The sequence below is a fragment of the Quercus lobata genome, chromosome 2 (assembly GCF_001633185.2).
Source record: "Quercus lobata isolate SW786 chromosome 2, ValleyOak3.0 Primary Assembly, whole genome shotgun sequence".
In the NCBI taxonomy this organism is placed as follows: domain Eukaryota; kingdom Viridiplantae; phylum Streptophyta; class Magnoliopsida; order Fagales; family Fagaceae; genus Quercus; species Quercus lobata.
Genome location: NC_044905.1, coordinates 73,778,624 through 73,798,353, shown reverse-complemented (window position 1 = coordinate 73,798,353; position 19,730 = coordinate 73,778,624). Strand labels below are relative to the sequence as shown.

The 19,730-nt window shown below is 40.7% G+C and overlaps 2 protein-coding genes across 2 annotated transcripts; one reads left to right on the top strand and one right to left on the bottom strand.

Moving 5' to 3' along the window:
- Positions 1-3,123: 3,123 nt before the first annotated feature.
- Positions 3,124-6,058, bottom strand: LOC115976549 (SEC1 family transport protein SLY1-like). Its single transcript, XM_031097883.1, has 2 exons — positions 5,848-6,058; positions 3,124-5,477 (listed from the first exon to the last, which is right to left on the bottom strand). The coding sequence occupies exons 1-2, from the start codon at positions 5,876-5,878 to the stop codon at positions 3,667-3,669; spliced, it is 1,842 nt and encodes a 613-aa protein (XP_030953743.1). The 5' UTR covers positions 5,879-6,058; the 3' UTR covers positions 3,124-3,666.
- A 4,768-nt stretch (positions 6,059-10,826) lies between these two features.
- On the top strand, positions 10,827-11,573 carry LOC115970347. Its single transcript, XM_031089995.1, has one exon. It carries the CDS (start codon positions 10,827-10,829, stop codon positions 11,571-11,573), a length of 747 nt encoding a protein of 248 aa, XP_030945855.1.
- Positions 11,574-19,730: the final 8,157 nt, after the last annotated feature.

Sequence of the window (19,730 nt, the reverse complement as noted above, 5' to 3'; positions counted from 1 at the left end):
GGGTTGAACATTTTATTAACCCGACTGAACCAACCTAAGCTTAAAAAAAGAGGAGAGGACCAAGTTAACCCATCAACCCATTAATAACTAACCCCAAGACATCAAGTTGGGTTGGATGTAGTCAATGGATTGAATGCACACCCCTACTCTCAAAGGCTAGTCTATTGGTATCTTGTTTTTCTTTTTCTTTTCTGACAAATGAAGCAACTAAAATTTTGGTGAAATGACGTCATTTTATATTGGGTTAATGACAAAAAATAAATTGACAAACTTTGACAAAATGGGCATCTTAGCATTGTCTTAATAGTTAAGAGTGCAAAATGCAATTTTTGAAAGTTGAAGGATTGATTTAAAAGCGACTCAAACCTAAAGATGTAAAATGCATTTTAGCCTAATTTTTACTTAATTTTTTAATCTCATTCAACTCTTAATTTTTGTTTTAAAAAATTGAAAATCATATCTTGAGATATTAACTAGAAATGTTTCCATCAAAGTATTGAAACTATTAGTGATATATATATATATATATATATATGTATAAGTCACAAAATCGTATAAATTCAGTATAGGTTTTTTTTTTTTTTTTTTTTGATAGGTAAGAAAAAATATATTCAAGAAAATTGCTAGATGCAAAATAGCATCAGCATATCAAAAGTACAAAAAAGAAGGGAAAACAAAAAAACATAAATTACAACGAAAGAGAGTTAAGGAAAAGAGGAAGAGAGTCACTAGATGTGAGTCCCCAACTCCTAGCCATAAGGAAATCAGAAAAGAGAGCAAGCATTTGGTCCTCGGATCTATCTAAATCCTCAAACGTTCGCCGACTGCGTTCCCTCCAAATAAACCACATCAAACGCAATGGAACTAAGTTCCAGATGTAAGAAGAATGCTTCCCCAACCAATTCCATCAATTAAATAGAAAATCTGACACCGTACATGAGGGAACCCATGAAATCCCAAAATTCCTAAAGACAAAGTACCACAGCCGAGGAGCCTTTCCACAATGTAACAACAAATGATCTACTGTCTCACCACATCAATGACACATAATGCACCAGTCGACGAAATTAAAACCCCTACATCGCAGGTTATCTCCTGTGAGGATCCTATCCCATGCAGCTGTCCAAACAAAGAAAGAGACATGACGGGGTGCCTTAACCTTCCAAATGCCTTTCCAAGGAAAAACAACAGAAGATGACCCATGTAACTTATGATAATATGAATGGATAGTAAAATCCCTATTTTTTGTCAACTTCCATTTCAAACGATCACCATCAGTCCCTGAAGGTAAATTGGATGCCAAGAGACGTAGGAACTCGTCCACCACATCTGCCTCCCAATCATTAGGACCACGATTGAAGCGAACATCCCAAATTCTCCTATCCCCTACCCCTTGACAAATCAAATATGACTCTACGGAAGCCTCTCTGTTCACAACAAAATTGTACAAACTGGAAAAACCAATTTGAGAGGAAGATCTCCACACTACCTGTCTTTCCAAAAATTCACTCTATCCCCCACTCCAACCTTATACTAGACATTTTTGTTAAAAACTTCCCAGCCCATCTGAATACTTCTCCACAAACCACAACCATGGCCACCCCTTCCCAACTTAGAGGTCCATCCCCCCCCGCCCCCCAATCTTCCCCAAATTTCAAAGCTACCAGCCTCCTCTAAAGCCTATTCTCCTTGACCCCAAAATGCCAAAACCACTTTCCTAGTAATGCTTTATTGAAAGTGGTCAATTTCCTAATACCCAAGCCTCCTTTAGCCATAGGCATGCACACCTTATCCCAACCCAATGAAATATCAAAATTAAAATAAAAATTATCTCAAAGTAATGAATTAATATATATTAAAATATCAATTATCACAAAAAAAAAATCTTTGGTACGTGACAATTTCTTTTTTGATAAAATGTATTTTTGAGATTTTTTTTAAATGATAAAAACATTTTTTTTTTTAAGCTTGATGCTTTTTCTTGCTAGGAATTTGTGATTTGAACCATAGATATGGAGTACCATACTAGACTATCATTTGGTACAACTCAGTTACTTCTTAGCATATATTTGGAATTGAGTTAATGATGGCATGTTCTTCTAACCAGAATCATTAGCAGTGTTAAAATTGAGTTGACGGACAAGATTTTCAAATAGATCTACGCAATCGCTTGTCATGTTCCAATTTGGACATTCATCCAGTAGTTTTTGACTTCATTTCACTTATATACTTTTTATTAAGTTGCCTCTACAATTTTTTTATCACCTCTAAATATCAATTATTCATCGTATATCTTAGGCTAAACTTTATCTTGTAGGGATTTAAAAAAAATATTTTATGAAATATAGTTTTTCTCCCTGTTTAAGAACATTAATTGATGCGCCTTTGCCTTGTTCCATTGTTATTTGTTTTCCCCTTTTCTAACTTGGGTTTTTCTTAACAGCATGTATCCTTTTCCAATGAACCATTTATTGGAATTGTTTAATATGTATGCTTTGTTGTCAGTCAGAAGTTATTTTTATCGCTGATAGTTGTACTTAAAGAGTTCCTTTCATTTGTCCCTGGCGGATGATAATAAAGTCTCTTAAGTGCAAGTGCAATTTTAGATGCAGTCCTTGAAGCCTTTGGTGTGAAGGAGAATTCAAATGGGGTTGCGAATAAGATAATTATATTGAATCAATGTTGCTGATTATATTGGTTTCTTGCATTATTTCTCACCTTGTAGTAGCTTTGTTTCCTTGTGTTTAAAATGGTCATTTATTACCAGCAAACTCTTTACTTCAAGTGGTACCTCCCCAAGTGCTTTGAGCCCCATGATCTTCACCCTCCACCTTACTCTTACAAGAAAAAGAGCTGCCATTTGAGTTGGAGCTCATAATGAAAACCGGAGCGTTCAAAATACGTGAATGCAAAGCCTTAAGTAGAGCCCGTGAAAGTTAGTGTCCATTGAAAGAGAGCAAGTGGTTCCTGCTTTTTTCTTTTTCTTTTTTTTGTTAATGATTCAATAATTACAACGGGAAAAGGGGATTTGAACCCTTGATGTTTGGGAAACACCAAAAGGTGCCAACAATTGAGCTCTTGGCATTGTTCTTGCAATTTATATATTACATTACATACAAGTACTGACCAATAACAAGTAACATTCATCCACAAGTTTTACTTACTGAAGAGTAGATACAGAAATGATTCTTCCAGACAATTTCCAATCAACACATACAGCAGGTAACTTACACTGCCAAATGTTAATCAGGGTAGCACTCATAGTAACGTATGGAAAAAATTAACATATCTTTCTCACAAGTTTAGTTTCAAGAACAGCTAAGAAAAAAGAATATTTTCTAACTGCAGAAACTTACTTCAAACTCTTCAATAAAGTTAAATACAGATTTTCAATGGAAGAAACCCCATGATGAAAGATAAAGAGGCATACTTTGAGATTCTGAAAGGCAGTCAATATTAAGTATCATTTGAAACCAGCACGCGTGCCTCGGAATCAGGAAAGAAATGCATTGTCCAACAATATCCGCATCAGTTCTGAAATAGCCAGCTTCAAATCTATATTCAATTAATTATTGCTTTTTAACTTTCCACAGTACCTCCCCTCAACCATGTATAAGGTGCCATGCCAAACTGCAAGCTTCAAAGAGAACAAAAGACACATCTGTATTAAGGAGTTGGAGCAGCAGTGCTACTCCCAAATCCCATCTTATGCCCCAACAGTGTAAGCTGCTCAATAAACTCCACTCCTGTGAGAATTTCTGTAGTTCCATATATAACATGCTTGACAGGCTGCTGGTGCTGTACAAGCTCTTGCAAGCTCCCGTACTCAACATAATTACCACCGCCAATCATGAACACAATAGCTTCCTTAAACGGTCCTTTCAAATGACTACTACCAGAACCTGACTTGGGAGTGCGAGGATCAAATACGAGGTAATTATCAATTTCAGGATTCGGCTTCCCTTCCATCAAGGCTTCCACTGTCCTTGGCAATGCCAATTGCCTATCACTAGATAAGAGATTCTTCACACCAGCAGTCACAGCATAAAATTTCTCAGCCCAGTCGACAATGTTATTTCTGCTGGCTGAATTTGCTGATGCCATTGAGACATTCAATGACTTCAATTTTTTCACATACTGAAATGCACTAGTATCAACCTCGGACTCTTTGAGTGCTGCTTCTACTGATTCCGCTTCCGATTGATTAATGCTTTCTGAAGAGATCAGATACATGATAGCGAACCTCAGCTTATCCAGCTTTGTCCCTTTCCCTCTGAGCACACCAAGGAGCTCATTCCGATCAATGGTTCCTCTGACCAACATCTCATTCTCCTTTTTTGCATAAGAATCAAGTGACCTCTCCTTGATCTCACCCAACAAAACAGTTGCAATATTGGTGTGCTTATCTATCACCTGCTTCCGCTCTGTCAACTCAGGCAGTGAGTTCACTGCATTCATCAAATGCTTCGTGTTCCCCATCAAGTCTGTCCCATCAAACTCTGCCCCATCAGTCCCACCGGTCCTCCTATTGACCTCATCAACATCCTTCTTATACTTGTTCAATTGAGTCTCAATCTCCACTGCGACTTCAGGAAATTCCAACAATCCATTAGCCACCCAAAATGGGTCAGAACTATCCAACTCAAATGACTTCATCCCACCCTTTTCACCTTGTACACTCAACCTATTCAGTCTCAATCCAAGAACATCATGAACAAGAGCCCGATACCTAAAATCATGCTGTATTGCAACTGACAACTCAAAATTCCTATCAAATATACACAAAACTGGCCGCTGGAAAGAGCTCGTGAAACTCCCACCTTCTGTAAACAAATTGTTCTTCGACAACAAATGGTCTCGCAATCTCTGATCTAATGCTGAAGCAACCATCTCAGCTGGCCCACCACGTGGGCACCTAATTATTGGCACCACGGCCAGTGTAGCCAATACACAAAACAAACCAGTTACAATCCTCTCCACAATCTCCTCAATCTCACGATCCCCAGCTGATGGATCATTCAATTGCACAAAACTAGACTTCTGTGCCAACGAAAACAAATTATCCTCCAATGTCACAAACTCCAAGTACTGATCATGCACCTTTGCAATCCGTTGGATTGAATCCGAACTCAAAGTCCCAGATGCAATATCTTCAAGCAGCAGGCGGGGTACAGCGGATGAAAAATTCAAGTGAAAAGTATCATACAGCGACCGGGAGGCATCAGCATTGATTCGCTGAATGTTGGATTGATTGGCTTGGACAAAATACACGGCAGGCACATCATGGACTGGTTTTCGATCCTTATCAATGAGAAAGTATAATGTCACACCATGCTTTCGAAGGTCCTTGACACGAATCAATGGGGACAGGATGTTTTGGCAAAACTTATCATAGATCAAGATCTTGTACACCTCCTCGTTTGCAGTACCCGTTGCATTCACGGGTTGGTTCAAATTCAACATTCGGGTAATACATTCTGAACTCACAAACAATATAACACATCGAATTCAATAACACATATACACTTAATTCACACATATATGAAATGGGTTATTGTTTAATTGTTCGAATTTTATTTCGGTTACTTTGTTAATGCAGAGATTGACATTTTCTGAACCAAAAATTGCAGACCCAATTGAACACTAAAGAAAATAATTCCATTTCAGTCTCTTTTTTTAGCCAAAAACATAAAATTTATGGATGAAATTAGGTGGGTATAAGCTAATATTCTCATAAACGAAATGGGTTTTCGATTAATTGTTGGAATTTCAATTTAGTTTCTCAGATTTGAAAAAAAAAAGATCTAAAGCAAGCAAGAAGAAGATCCAGAGTGAGAGAGGGAGTACCTGTTTGCTTTTGACGGAGATTGAGAGCCATGGCAGTGAAAACTGTGTTCCGAAAACACCAGTAATTTTCGCTTACTTTCTGTGTACGTAAAATGTTTTTTATTGAGCTCTGCAAATTTGGGGGCTCTGTGCCTGAGAAAGCGTTGCGTTCCGTCTGTGTTTGTTTCTTCGGAAATTTTTTATTTTCTTTTTTGGGAATGTCTTCAGAAAATTATTTCATTATGGGATTTTGATTTTTTTTTTTTTAATGTATGATAATGACATGAAATTATTTCATAAATAACTCAGCCAACAAAAAAAAGAGAGAGGGTATTATCAAATTAAAAACACTCTTTCTTTCTTTCATCTTACAAAATTGTGTTCATTTTCATTATATTTATAGTAAAATGTTTCACTATATATGTCTACTAGTAATTATTTTTTCATGATTCTCAAAAACCGTGTTAATAAACAAGTGGAAAGGAGGTTGGATTGGCAATTTAAAATGAGTTTTGAGCTTTTAAAATATTCACTCACCCCAAATTATCAGTCCTTTATTTTATTTTGAGTAGGGTGTTAAATGGGTAGAGTATTTTGAGTAGGGTGTTAAATGGGTGTTAAATAGATTGGGCATAAATGAGTTAGATACATAAATTTGAGTATTTTAGCCATTTTTAGAGATTTGAGATTTTTTTGGGTCATTTTAGAGCTTTTAAAATATTCACCCACCCCAAATTATCAGTCCTTTATTTTATTTTGAGTAGGGTGTCAAACGGGTGGAGTTTGGATTGGGCATAAATGAGTTAGATACATAAATTAGAGTATTTTAGCCATTTTAGAGATTTGAGACTTTTTTTTTTGTCATTTTAGAAGTTTAAGGTTTATTTTGGTCATTTTAGAGGTTTAAGAGTATTCTAGTCATTTTAAATGTCTCAAAAATATTTTGGTTATTTTAGATATTTTGAGGGTATTTTTAATCATTTTAGAGATTTGAGGGTAGTTTTGGCAATTTTAAAGGTTTCAGGGTTATTTTTAGTAAGGTTTTGAGAATATTTTGATCGTTTTAGATATTTCATATTTCCGGGATATTTTTGTCATTTTAGAGGTTTACGTGTTTTTCTCATTTTAGATGTTTTCAAAGGTATTTTGGTTGTTTTAGAGATTTTCTGGGTTTTAAATCATTTTAGAGGTTTTTGGTATTTTGGTCATTTTAGAAGTTTCGAAAGTATTTTGGTTATTTTAGTGGTTTTTGGGTATTTTGGCTCATTTTAGAGACTTTTGGGATATTTTGGTCATTTTAAAGGTTTTGGGGGGTATTTTGGTCATTTTAGAGGTTTTTGGGTGTTATGGTTTTTAAAAGAGTTTTCGAGGTATTTTTCGGTCTTTAAAGAGGTACTAGGGTATTTTTGGTTGTTTTAGAAATTTTAGGGTATTTTAGTTTATTTTAGAGATTCTGGAAGTATTTTGGTCATTTTAGAGATTCAAAGATATTTTTCATTGTGGGTTCCAGTTATCTTAACTAGTAAAGTCTCTGATTGGTGTCTTGGTCTGATGATAAAAAACTATTATTAGGAGTGGACGCAATAAGTTAAAACTCTCTCTCTCTCAAAAAAGAAGAAGATATTTTCATTATTTAGAGATTTCGAGGTATTTTTTGGTTATTTGGAGTGTATTTTAGTCATTTTGGTGGATCTAAGGGTATTTTGGTCCTTTTAAGTGGTTTTAGAGGTATTTTAGGGTTGAACAATTTGGGTAAATGATATGTGGGTAATACTTGGATCTAATTGGGTGCCTAATTAGAATACTCATGTTAATTGGATTTAGTTGAGTCAATACCCATTTGACCCAATTAATAATTTGGTGGGGTTAGGTCTTATTTTTGCGAGTAGGTTTGGATGGATAAATGAGTTTGGGTTAATTTTGCCACCCCTAAGTATGAGATGTTTGAAAATGTAGTCTTATTTAAAAAAAATCCATAAAAAAAATTCTATAACTTACATTTTTTTAAAAAAAAGTTAATACTATTCTTTTACTAAAGTTTAATTTTTTGGGGGGTATTTTTGCAAAATTTTACTTTTTTATGCAGCAAAATTGTATGTTTTTAACCAAAATGCAAAACTTTAAATGATATTTACTTAAAAAGTTATAATTTTTTCTCTCTCTAAAAAAAGTTGGTTTTTTTTTTTTTTTTTAACAAGACAACAATTTGGAATTGAAGGAGTAATTTTTTAAAATTGAAATGAGGGAGTGATAATAAGTTTAGGAATGCATAAATGGCAACAGGTTAGGTGAGGTGCAATGCTGTAGGCAGATTTGCATAAATGGCAATTTTTAATTATTTTCTTGTTATTCATGTTCCAAACTAGATGGTTCTTCGTATTTGACTATTGCTGAGAATACATATTTTTTTGTTGACAAAATGCAAAATGCATAGCATAGATTAGAAATAGTGATTGTATATTAAAAAAAAGAAAAGAAATAGTGAGTGTATATTGTTGTTAAATTACTGATTTTTTTAAAAATGTTTAAGTTAATAGGAGATTATGAATTTAATCATTTAATTTATTACTCTTTTTTCATGTGTGGGCCACCTAAGCTACCATTGAGTAAGGGCCAAACACATGAAAATTTAAAGGAGGGGTAAGGTAGATACAAGAGATTGAATTCAAAATCTATTACTTTAATACCATGTTAAATTAATGATTATCCCAAAAGCACGTGCTACACTCAGTTGCCAACGTTGTGAATTTAAACTAAAACTAAATTGGAGGAGAGAGGTGACGAGAGAGTGAGAGAGTTTTTGTGTTTTCAATATAAATGAGAGAGATAACTGAATAAAAAATAAAGATAAGCAACAATGGACATGTATATATTTACATGTTCACTAGGTAGCATGTTGTAGGAATTTTTGCAAAATACATTACCAAATGTGGGTGTGTTTTTGGTATTTTCTACTACAGTATTGTATGGCACGGGACCCCCAGACCCATTTGGGCCTTGGACCTTAAACTCCAACTTTACATTACGGCCCATGGGCCCAACCCTCTTGCCCAAAACTAGACCTTGGGCCTGCCAAGGCCATGGGCTCGGGCCTCATGACATTACGCCCAGCCCGAAACCCGTTGAGCGAACCGCTATAATACATGCTCATAGTGGCCCATAACCTAGGATTTGCCCGGCAAGGTACACCTCGGACTGGAGCATGATTAATCGGGGACACTATACCTCGGTTACACCGGTATCGCCCTAGGAAAAACCTTTGCCAAACGTCCCTTCTGAAGTGGAGAGCAAGTTCCAATGCCACTCTCACCACACCCCACTCCTAACTAAACATCCATTTAGCAATAACGACATTGGACCTCCCCTACCACTAACTACAAGAGTAATCATAACTCCCCACTAGTCATTGAGCTATAAATATGAGAAAATAAGGGAGAAGAGGGGGTTGTTGAAGGGTTCCAAAGAAAACTGAGAGTAGGAGCAAGAGAGTAACATGAGAACAACAACGGTGGGAGTAGGGGAACTAATAAGGAGTAGTTGCTTCATTGGGTCTCTGTGTTGGGAACTACCCGAGTTAGGAAATCCAAAGCCTACATCATAAATAGATTGTGAGCCCAAGTGAGGCCCAGCCTATCAGCCTCATTTTTGGCGCGCACAATTGGCGCCATTTGTGGGAATCTCCAACAAAGCTGTGGTTCAAAGGAGACCCACACTTGGGAAAAATGTCTGAAAGACGTTCAGGGAGTTATGCTGAAAGCGGTTTGGTGGGATCTTCTCGGGGATCCACCTGGCGAGAATAAAGGCATAAGAGGCGCGAAGATAGGGGCCATGAACAAAAGGAAGAATGTTCCGGCCTTGGGGAGGGGTCGTACGAAACCCATTGGATGATATCGGAAGCTTCAGGGCATGGGCAACTTAATGAGAGGGATGAAGAACTTGAGCGATTATGCAAACTGGTAAGAGATTTGGAGTTAGAAGTGAGGGGCGGGCAATAGAGAAGGGACCGAGACAACTGAGAAGGGAGGTCTGATAGCGGGAGAAATCGTTATGGGGCGGGGTCCAACTAGTCTGGTTCTCATCGACATCAGGATCGTTCACATTCACGAGAGTCCCATTGACGAAGAGGTCATTCACACTCGCGGGAGTCCCGTCAACGTCGGGACTGATCACGTTCACGGGAGTACGCAAACCGGGGATCAGATTCCTCGGAAGAACGACGGCCCCATAATGCGGCCATGGATGCTATAAGCCGTGCCTTACGCAAAACTGCTCGGTCGCCGTTCTCAGAAGACATTGAACGGGCCCCAATGCCGAGCAGATTTGCGCGCCCACCATTCAATTCCTACGACAGGAAAACGGACTTGGTAAAACACGTTAGCCATTATATCCAGATGCTGTCTCTACATACTCATAATGACGCCTTGATGTGTAAGGTATTTCCCTCAAGCCTTTGGCCCACTGCTTTGAGATGGTTTAATGTGTTACGAAAGGGCTCCATTCACAGTTTTGTATAGTTGATACAAGAATTCGGTGTTCGGTTTGTTACTTGTAGCCGGGTACCACAACTAGTGGACGCATAACTATCTATGAAGATGAGGGTCAGGGAAACCCTTTGTAGTTATGCCAATCGGTATTATGAGCTTTATAATGAGATCGGTGGGGTCAACGAGAAGATTGCGGCGAGCACCTTTAGGATGGGGCTGCCCGAGGATTCCAAACTACGGGATTCTTTGACGAGGAGGCCTCCCGAGGATATGAGGTAGCTTTTGAGGCGTATAGAGGAATACAAACGCTTGGAGGATGATTGGCTACAGAGTAAGGGCAAGGCCTCGTTAGTGAATCGTCCTCGACAAAGCGGGTTTCAGCCAAGGGCTCGAAGGGATTTAAGGATACAAGAGCCAGAGCTGCGGCTGGGAGAGGTGAACGTGACGTTTAAAGAGCCGATACACAGAATCATAGACCGGATCAAGAATGAGCCGTACTTCAGATAACCGAACAAGATGGGGGGTGACCCGTCTCGTAGGAATCAGAATTTGTATAGTACCTATCACAAGGATAAGGGGTATACTATCGAGCAATGCCGGGTGTTAAAGAATCATCTTGGGCAATTGGTGAAGGCGGGATATCTAAAGGAGTTTGTGGCAGATACAGGGAATAGGGATGCCGGGCAAGGTACTCAGCAAAGAGGGAACCCTCTCCCTCCCCCATTAGGAGTGATCGAGGTTATCCATGCTGCCCTAAGGGGTACTGCAATGGCCGGGAGGAGAGGAGCGTTGACTGTAGTGCTTGTGAAAAACAGCTTGGGCAAGCAGCCACCTGAGAAGAAGCTAAAAGTTGTTCAGGAGCCCATCGCTTTTAACGATGATAATTTAGAAGGACCAATTCAGCCACACGATGATGCATTGGTGGTGACAGCCTGGATAAAGGGTTTCATAGTAAAGAAGGTAATGGTGGACCAAGGAAGTAGGGCCGATGTGATGTATCTAGATCTGTTTAGAGGGCTCGAACTGAAGAAGGAGGTCCTCTCAAAATACGATACGCCCCTGGTCGAGTTTGATGGTCAGGTGGTGATTCCCGAGGGGCAAATATCATTTCCTGTGAATATGGAAGGAAAGGAAGTGTCAGTGGTTTTTGTAGTTGTTGCTTCGTTTTCTCCTTATATGGCTATTCTGGGAAGGCCATGGATCCATGCGATGGGGGCAGTTCCCTCCACCCTGCATGTGAAGGTTAAATTCCGTATCGAGTAGGGCATTGCTGTAGTAAGGGGAAGTCAGCAAGCGGCCAGGTAATATTTAGTGGCCGCAGTCGATTGGAAGCACAAGCAGGCTAAACAAAATGAAACCACTAAGGAGGTTCCTTTATAGCAATTATAGGAGCCCCGAGAGGGAATGGGGGCTACTTGTGTTGAGGAATTAATCAGAGTAATGATACTACCAGATGTTGACTGGTATTTTCAGATAGGGGCAAATATGAAGGACGGGGAGAAGGTAGAAGCATTGTTATTTCTTATACAGAATGTAGATGTGTTTGCTTGGAGCCTGTATGAGGTGCTTGGGGTTGATCCTGAGTTCATCGTTCACAAGCTTAACGTAGACCCGTCATTTCCTCCAAAGAAACAGAGGTTGAGATGATCGGCAAAGGGACACGTTAAGGCAGTGAGACAGGAGGTCGGGAGATTAAAAGAGGCCAGGGCGATTAAGGAAATCTTCTTCTTGGAATGGTTGGTGAATTCCGTGGTGGTTAAGAAGAAGAATGACAAATGGAGAGTTTGTGTAGATTTCACGGATTTGAACCGAGTATGTCCAAAGGACCCATTTCCTATGCCAAAGATAGATCAATTGGTCGATGCCACCTATGAGCACCCGAGGATGAGTTTCTTGGATACCTTTCAAGGTTATCATCAAATTGCCCTAGCTGCCGAGGACCAGGAGAAGATGGCATTCATCTCCCTTGATGCAAACTACCATTACACCGTGATGCCCTTTGGGTTAGAGAATGCCGGGGCAACTTATCAACGTATGATGACTAGAATGTTTCGGGACAAGATTGGGCGTACAGTTGAGGTGTACATCGGTGACATGGTGGTAAAAAGTAAACAAGAAACGCGGCATATAGAAGATCACCAGGGGGTGTTTGAAGTTCTTCGGCAACATAAGTTGCACTTGAACGCGGACAAGTGTGCCTTCGGGGTGGGGACTGGGAAGCTCCTAGGTTATCTGATCACTAACCGTGGGATAGAAGTCAACCCCAATCAGATTGAAGCCGTGCAACGCCCAAGCTGCCGTGCAATCCAAAGGAAGTGCAGGTGTTGACCAGAATGTTAGTTGCCCTTAATCGGTTCAATTCTAAGTTTGCCAATCGCTGTCATCCATTCTACCAACTTTTGAGGAAGTGGAAGGGGTTTCAGTGAAATGAAGAATGTGAAAGAGCTTTTCAGGATTTGAAGGAGTATTTGATGCGGGCACCTATGTTAACAGCCTCGAAACCTGGGGAAGACTTATTCATGTACCTTTCGATGTTTGATTATGCTGTGAGTGTCGTACTGTTAAGGGATCAAGGAGTGCAGCAGCCTGTGTATTACATTAGTAAGACCTTGGTTGATACCGAGACAAGGTATTTACCCTTGGAAAAATTGGTGTTAGCACTAGTACATGCTACGAGGAAGTTACCACACTATTTTTAAGCTCATAGCGTTTATGTCCTGACCGAGTATCCCTTATAGTCGTTATTGACAAGGTTCAACTTTACGAGCCGGATAGCTAAATTGGGGACTCGACTAGGTTCCTTCGTTGTAGAGTTTTCACCTAGGAATGAAAGGGAGATGGTTTGTCGTGTGGAATGTTGCTCGTGGAAGGTATTCGTGGACGGTACATCAAGTGCTATGGGGACTAGTGTCGGGATTGTCATTATCACCCTAGAAGGAATATGGTTGGAGCATTCTTTTAGGTTGGGGTTTAGGGCCTCTAACAACGAAACTGAGTATGAGGCCTTGCTTGCTGGATTAAAAACCGTTTTGGGTATGGGTGCTCGTGATGTGGAGATTTTTTAGATTCTTGATTGGTGGTCAGCCAAGTGCAAGGTAGTTTTGAAGCCTAGGATTCTCGAATGAAAGAGTATTTACAGGTAGTAAAGCAGATCATGAGTGAGTTTTGTACAACAAAGTTGGCCTAAGTTACCCGGGGACAAAATAGACATGCTGACTCTCTAGCCACGTTGGCATCATCAATGACGGAGGGTGTGCCTCGATTAATCAAGGTAGAGCTCATAGCGGAGCCGAGCATTAATACAGTGGTTGGTGTTGGAGTTGCAGTGATTTCGACAACCAAGCCATGTTGGATGGACTCGATCATTGACTTCTTAGTCAAGAATCAAGTCCCAGATGATGAGAAGGAAGCTAATAGGGTTCGCCGAGTAGCTGCTTGAATTGGTTGTCGGCGGATCACAAGCTGTACCAGAGGTCTTTTGGGGGGCCATACCTTTTGTGTTTGCACCCTGAGAAAGTCAACAAACTCTTGGCAAAGCTACATGATGGGGTGTGTGGTAGTCATGTGGGGGGACACTCGTTAGCACACCAAGCAATGACTCAGGGGTTCTAGTGGCCTCAGATGTAGAAGGATGCTGTCGAGTATGTACGGAAATGTGAACGGTGCCAAAAACATGCCTCCCTGATCCACTAACCGGTAGGCCATCTGAACTCAGTAAGCAGCACTTGGCCTTTTGCACAGTGGGGGCTGGATATTCTCGACTCGTTTCCTTGGGCCACAGGCAATAGGAGGTTTGTATTGGTATCTGTTGATTACTTCACCAAGTGTGTGGAGGCAGAGGCGTTATCCAATATTCGGGATGTGGATGTTAAAAATTTTGTGTGGAAGAATATAGTCACGAGGTTTGGGGTGCCAGACTCTCTTATGTCTGATAATGGATTGCAGTTCGATAGCAGAGCTTTTTGTGAGTTTTGTAGCGGTCTTGGCATCAGGAACAAGTACTCTACCCAGGCATATCCTCATAGCAATGGCTAAGTAGAAGCCACTAACAAGGCAATCGTGAATGGATTGAAGAAAATGTTAGATGGTGCAAAAGGTAGGTGGGCCGAGGAATTGCCCTACGTTTTGTGGGCATACCGGACAACTCCTAGAAGGTCTACTGGGAAAACTTCGTTCTCTCTCACGTATGAAGCAGAAGCTGTAATACTGGCCGAGGTAAATTTATGCAGTGCACGGGTTGGCAGATTTGTCCCCTCCCAGAATGATAGATTGCTGATAGAACGTTTGGATTTATTGGAAGAAAACTGAGAAATAGCGATTACACGACTAGTGGAGTATCAACAAAAACTTGCCCGACGATATAACCGAGGCATAAAGACAAGGGAATTCAGTGCTAGGGACTTGGTGCTACGGAAAGTAGTAGGAAATATGTGGGATACGAATGCCGGGAAGCTGGCTCCGACCTGGGAAGGGCCCTAAAGGGTTACTGCCATTATGGGTGCAGGGGCGTACTATTTGGATGACTTAAATGAGAGACCGCTTCCTTGACCATGGAACGTTCATAATCTGAAAAAGTTCTATCATTAATCATCTGTACATGGGGGTGTGAATTCAATTAGATCTTAAATGTACATTTTTGTTAACTAATATGATGATGATATTTATTCGTGCAGGTGCATCACTACTTATAATTTTATTGTTGTTAACTCATTAAACTCTGGTGGACGCACACGAGAAATCTCGTATTAAATTCTCCCAAGGACAGAAACCTGTCCTCGGTTCGATTTTCATCATCGAGAAGGTGGAAACCTTGTACTAAAATTCTCCCAAGGACAGAAACCTGTCCTCGGTTCGATTTTCATCACCGAGTAGGTGGAAATCTTGTACTAAAATTATCCTAAGGACAAAAACCTGTCCACGGTTCGATTTTCATCACTGAGCAAGTGAAAACCTTGCACTAAAATTATTCTAAGGACAAAAACCTGTCCTCGGTTCGATTTTTATCATCGAACAGGTGGAAACCTTATACAAAAGTTATCCTAAGGACAGAAACCTGTCCTCGGTTCGATTTTCATCACTGAGCAGGTGGAAACCTTGTACCAAAATTATTCTAAGGACAGAAAACTGTCCTCTATTTAATTTTCATCACCGAGTAGGTGGAAACCTTGTACTAAAATTATCCTAAGGACAGAAACATGTCCTCGGTTCGATTTTCATCACCGAGCATGTGAAAACCTTACACTAAAATTATTCTAAGGACAGAAACCTATCTTCGGTTCCATTTTCATCACCGAGCAGGTGGAAACCTTGTAATAAAGTTATCCTCAGGGTAGAAACCTGTACTCGGTTCGATTTTCATCACCGAGCAGGTGGAAACCTTGGACTTAAGTTATCCTAAGGATAGAAACCTGTCCTTGGTTTTGATTTTCATCACTGAACAGGTGGATACCTTGTACTAAAATTATCCTAAGGACAGAAACTTGTCCTTGGTTCGATTTTCATCACTAAGCAGGTCGAAACCTTGCACTAAAATTATTCTAAGGATAGAAACCTTTCCTCAGTTTGATTTTCATCATCGAGCAGGTGGAAACCTTGTACTAAAGTTATTCTAAGGACAAAAACATGTCCTCGGTTCGATTTTCATCACCGAGTAGTTATAAACCTTGCGCTAAAATTATTCTAAGGACAGAGACCTGCCCTCAGTTCGATTTTCATCACCTAACAGGTAGAAACCTTGTACTAAAATTATTATAAGGACAGAAACCTGTCCTTTATTCGATTTTCATCACCAAGCAGGTATAAACCTTGCGCTAAAATTATTCTAAGGACAGAGACCCGCCCTCGGTTTGATTTTCATCATTGAGCAGGTAGGAACCTTTTCTAAAAAATTATCAACGTATATCAAATTTGATTATTATTGCCGAGGAGCCAATTCTTTCTTGATACAAGTGATCTTGTCCATGCTGGTCTAGGCCACCATGAATGGCCGGCAATTACCTGACCTTTAACGAGTTGAGACAGTAGTTTCAATCATGAGGTGAAACCACCCGATCATTTGGAATACGTGTATATTTATAAAACAGAAAGATAATCGAAGAACAAGACAGGATAGATAGCAGCAAACATTTGTAAACATGACTAAAGCAAGCATATAAAGGTTAAAACAATTTTTTGTCACCATAGCCCGGTGACGGTAGGAAAATTAAACCCGAAAAAATAATTGTTCCATCACCACAACCCGGTGATGTAGCTGAGCTGAATAAAGAAGTTACTTAAGCTAAAGAAGAATAAAAAGTAGAATCTAAGTTCGAGAATCAAGTTGAAGGGTCTGCGGATTGGAATTGGGTAAGGTCCTTAGGAGGCTACTAGGCTACAAAAGGCGGCTGAACATTCCCATCAGGCTGATCACCAGCATGGGGGTTGCTGGTGGCTTCCAGGTTAATCAACTCCACGTGGGAGTCAATTACCTCCACCAACTCCCTTATGCTAGTAGTCTCTTCCTCGTCAATGGCACCGAGAGGGTTATGTGTAGTGGTAGAAGGGCTCGGGAAAGGGATTTGGTTGGGGTTTCTTAAAAGAGAGTCCTTGGGGACCCCCAAAGCTTGTAGGGCAGCCAACCAACCCTCCTCAAAGGTCAGCTTTCGGGCTTCATGTATGATAGGCTCTACCAAGTTTTCCCTGTCAGCGAACCCCTCGTTATACCATTTATTTTTGCAGGCCTCTAAAGCTGCCTTCAAGTCAGCCAACTCCTCAGCTTGTGCTATGTTCAGGCTCGCAGCCTCTGCTAGTTTTAGCTCGGTTTCACCCAGCTTAGCCTCCAGCTCTGAGGACTTCTTCTCCGTTGATACCCGGGCCTTCTCGGACGTAATAGCCTTCTTTTTCGCGATTACTGCAACTTTGGTTTTCTCTTTAGCAGTCGCCTCGGCCACATCCTTAAGAGCTTTCTCCCGCTCGACATCCTTGGCTAGCTACTTCAGTCGCCCATCGAGGACGTGAGTAAGTTGAGTAGCCTGATGAAACAAACAATGATAAGTACAACAAAAAAAAATGTGTGTAAAAGCTAGTAGAGAACCAGGGGACAACCGGACAAGAGATTACCGCAATGGTGTGCCATTGCAACTACCTGCACAGTACTCATCCGTCCCGTCTTTGAAAGCGTGCACATCCTCGGGCAACAAGAGACCGCGCACCAAACTTTGGGCAACACGACCCCCTTCACCCTTTTCCTACACTCGTACACTCGCAGTCGCAGGAAGAGGTTTGCCGTCCAATTGGAACGAAGGTTGCCATCCCGACACAACTCTAGAAGTGGACGCTACGTTTGTCCTCGTCTGAGCTGTTGGCTCTCGGATGATGATATTCCTTGATGGCCGGGGGGGGGGGGGTCCTAGTTGGTGCGTCAACCGAGTTGGCAGGGGTCTGTTCAGCCATACGTTGTCTCTTCCGAGAGCGGCCAGAAGGAGGAGGGGGAGGAGGAAAGGGAGTTTGGCCCTGACCTTCGGGTTCTTGTTGCTGCGTGGCTGGTCAAGCACCGGGCACAAAACGGTTGATCGTCATCGCCTTTCTTGTCACCATGTCAGATTCGGTTTTTGAAGAGCTAACTGATTCAATGACTGTTTCCTCGACTACCTGAGTGGGAGCCTTGCGTTCAAAAGGAGCCTTAGGCTCTACTTGGACCTTGGGCTGAATAGGGGCTTCCGGTTAAACCAGCATGTGTGCTTGTTCTTGGCGGTGTCGAGACATGCGTTCAGCCGACTCGTCCTGTATGGGTGTAAGTTCGTTCGAACAGGTGTACCGCGAACTAAGGTCACGAGCTTCGCCTACTGTGAGCCTTGGAGGAAGGAAATTCGCGTGTTGTACGTCGATATATGAAAGGAGGGGACTGTCAACTAACAAAGCTTGGCTGAATGCTTGCCAAGTGGAATACACGGGATCAACACTGAGGATTAAATGGGATGCTTGGAGTTGTCCGTCCCAATGTACAAAAATTTCTGACCTAAGCACAAAATTTAGGTCCCGAACATGCACTACTTTGAGATCCTTCTTAAACCTTTTGCTCTCTGCATGGAACTAGCACAAAAACTAGTTAGTAATTACTTGATCAAATCAAAATTAATAAATTAATAAAATCAAGTTAATAAAGTATGCCAGGAATCGAGCAACATCGCGCGGTGAGAATGCGTAGGGGAGCTCCTTGGCAAACCAGTTGCCGCTCACCCATACAAACTCTCCAGTTGAGTTCCTATTTGAGTCAGACAGGCATGAAATGAGCTGTACCCTCATGTCTCTGGTTTTTAAGTAATAATTCGAATTGATATTGTCACATAAACTATACATGAAATTGATGTCATGGTAATTTAGTTGCAACTTGAACAACTGTTTCAACCAACTGACGCAACTTACCACTCGGTAAAAGTTAGGAGAGAGTTGGTCGGGACATAGACCGTAAAATCTAAGTGTACCTATGAGGAGGGGGTCAATGGGGAACCTAATCCCACCCTAAAAAGAATTGCCATCAAGGGAAAGAAAATTGTATTTACACCACGGCGTCTTTGGATGTCAATATCGTCCTCATGACAGTAGGCGATATCAACATCCTCAGGGACGTTGTAGGCAGCCCTAAAAGTAGCCAAGGAGGCTTCTGAGGAAAGGAGATGAGAATAGCCCATTTTCTAAGATAAGATTCCTAGAACTATGATTACGATAGAACAAAAAGAAATAGAACAAGTAGAAGGAAAGGGAAAGGAAACTTACTAAGGGCTCTAAGGAGGAAGGATGTTCTGGGCTGGAAGATGAACGCAAAAGGAGTGTATGCTTGGCAGAGTGAAAATTTGAAGAATGAGGAATGCAAAAGTGAGGGAGAGACTTAGAGGTGGCTATTTATAGGGGGCCAAAGGGGGAATTAATGGCATTAAATAATTAGGAAGCAGGAAACCCTACGAATCCTCCCCTACCACTAACCGCAAGAGTAATCATAACTCTCCACTAATCATTGAGCTATAAATATGAGAAGATAAGGGAGAAGAGGGGGTTGTTGAAGGGTTCTAGAGAAAACTGAGAGTAGGAGCAAGAGAGCAATAGGAGAACAGCAACGGTGGGAGTAAGGGAACTCATAAGGAGAAGTTGCTTCGTTGGGTCTCTGTGTTGGGAACTACCCGAGTTAAGAAATCCAAAACCTACATCACAAATAGATTGTGAGCCCAAGTGAGGCCCAGCCCACTAACCTCATTTTTTGGCGCGCATAAGTATCATCTAAAATGCTTTTTGCATCTTTGAAAGCTGAACGCTATAATGCATTTGGGCTGATCATTTAGCCCAAAAAAAAAAAAAAAAAAAAATTATTGAATATATTTTCAATTTAATGTAATATTCATTTTCTTTATTTTTTATTTTTCATTTTCTTTGTTCTTTAGGACATTG

What these genes read in the sequence shown, in the direction of transcription:
- LOC115976549 (XM_031097883.1), bottom strand. Translation starts at nt 5,878, where the DNA reads ATGGCTCTCAATCTCCGTCAAAAGCAAACAG. An exon ending in TCTCCGTCAAAAGCAAACAG is followed by an intron (nt 5,478 to 5,847) that starts GTACTCCCTCTC and finishes TTGTGAGTTCAG; the next exon opens with AATGTATTACCCGAATGTTG.
- LOC115970347 (XM_031089995.1), top strand. Translation starts at nt 10,827, where the DNA reads ATGGGGGGTGACCCGTCTCGTAGGAATCAGAATTTGTATAGTACCTAT.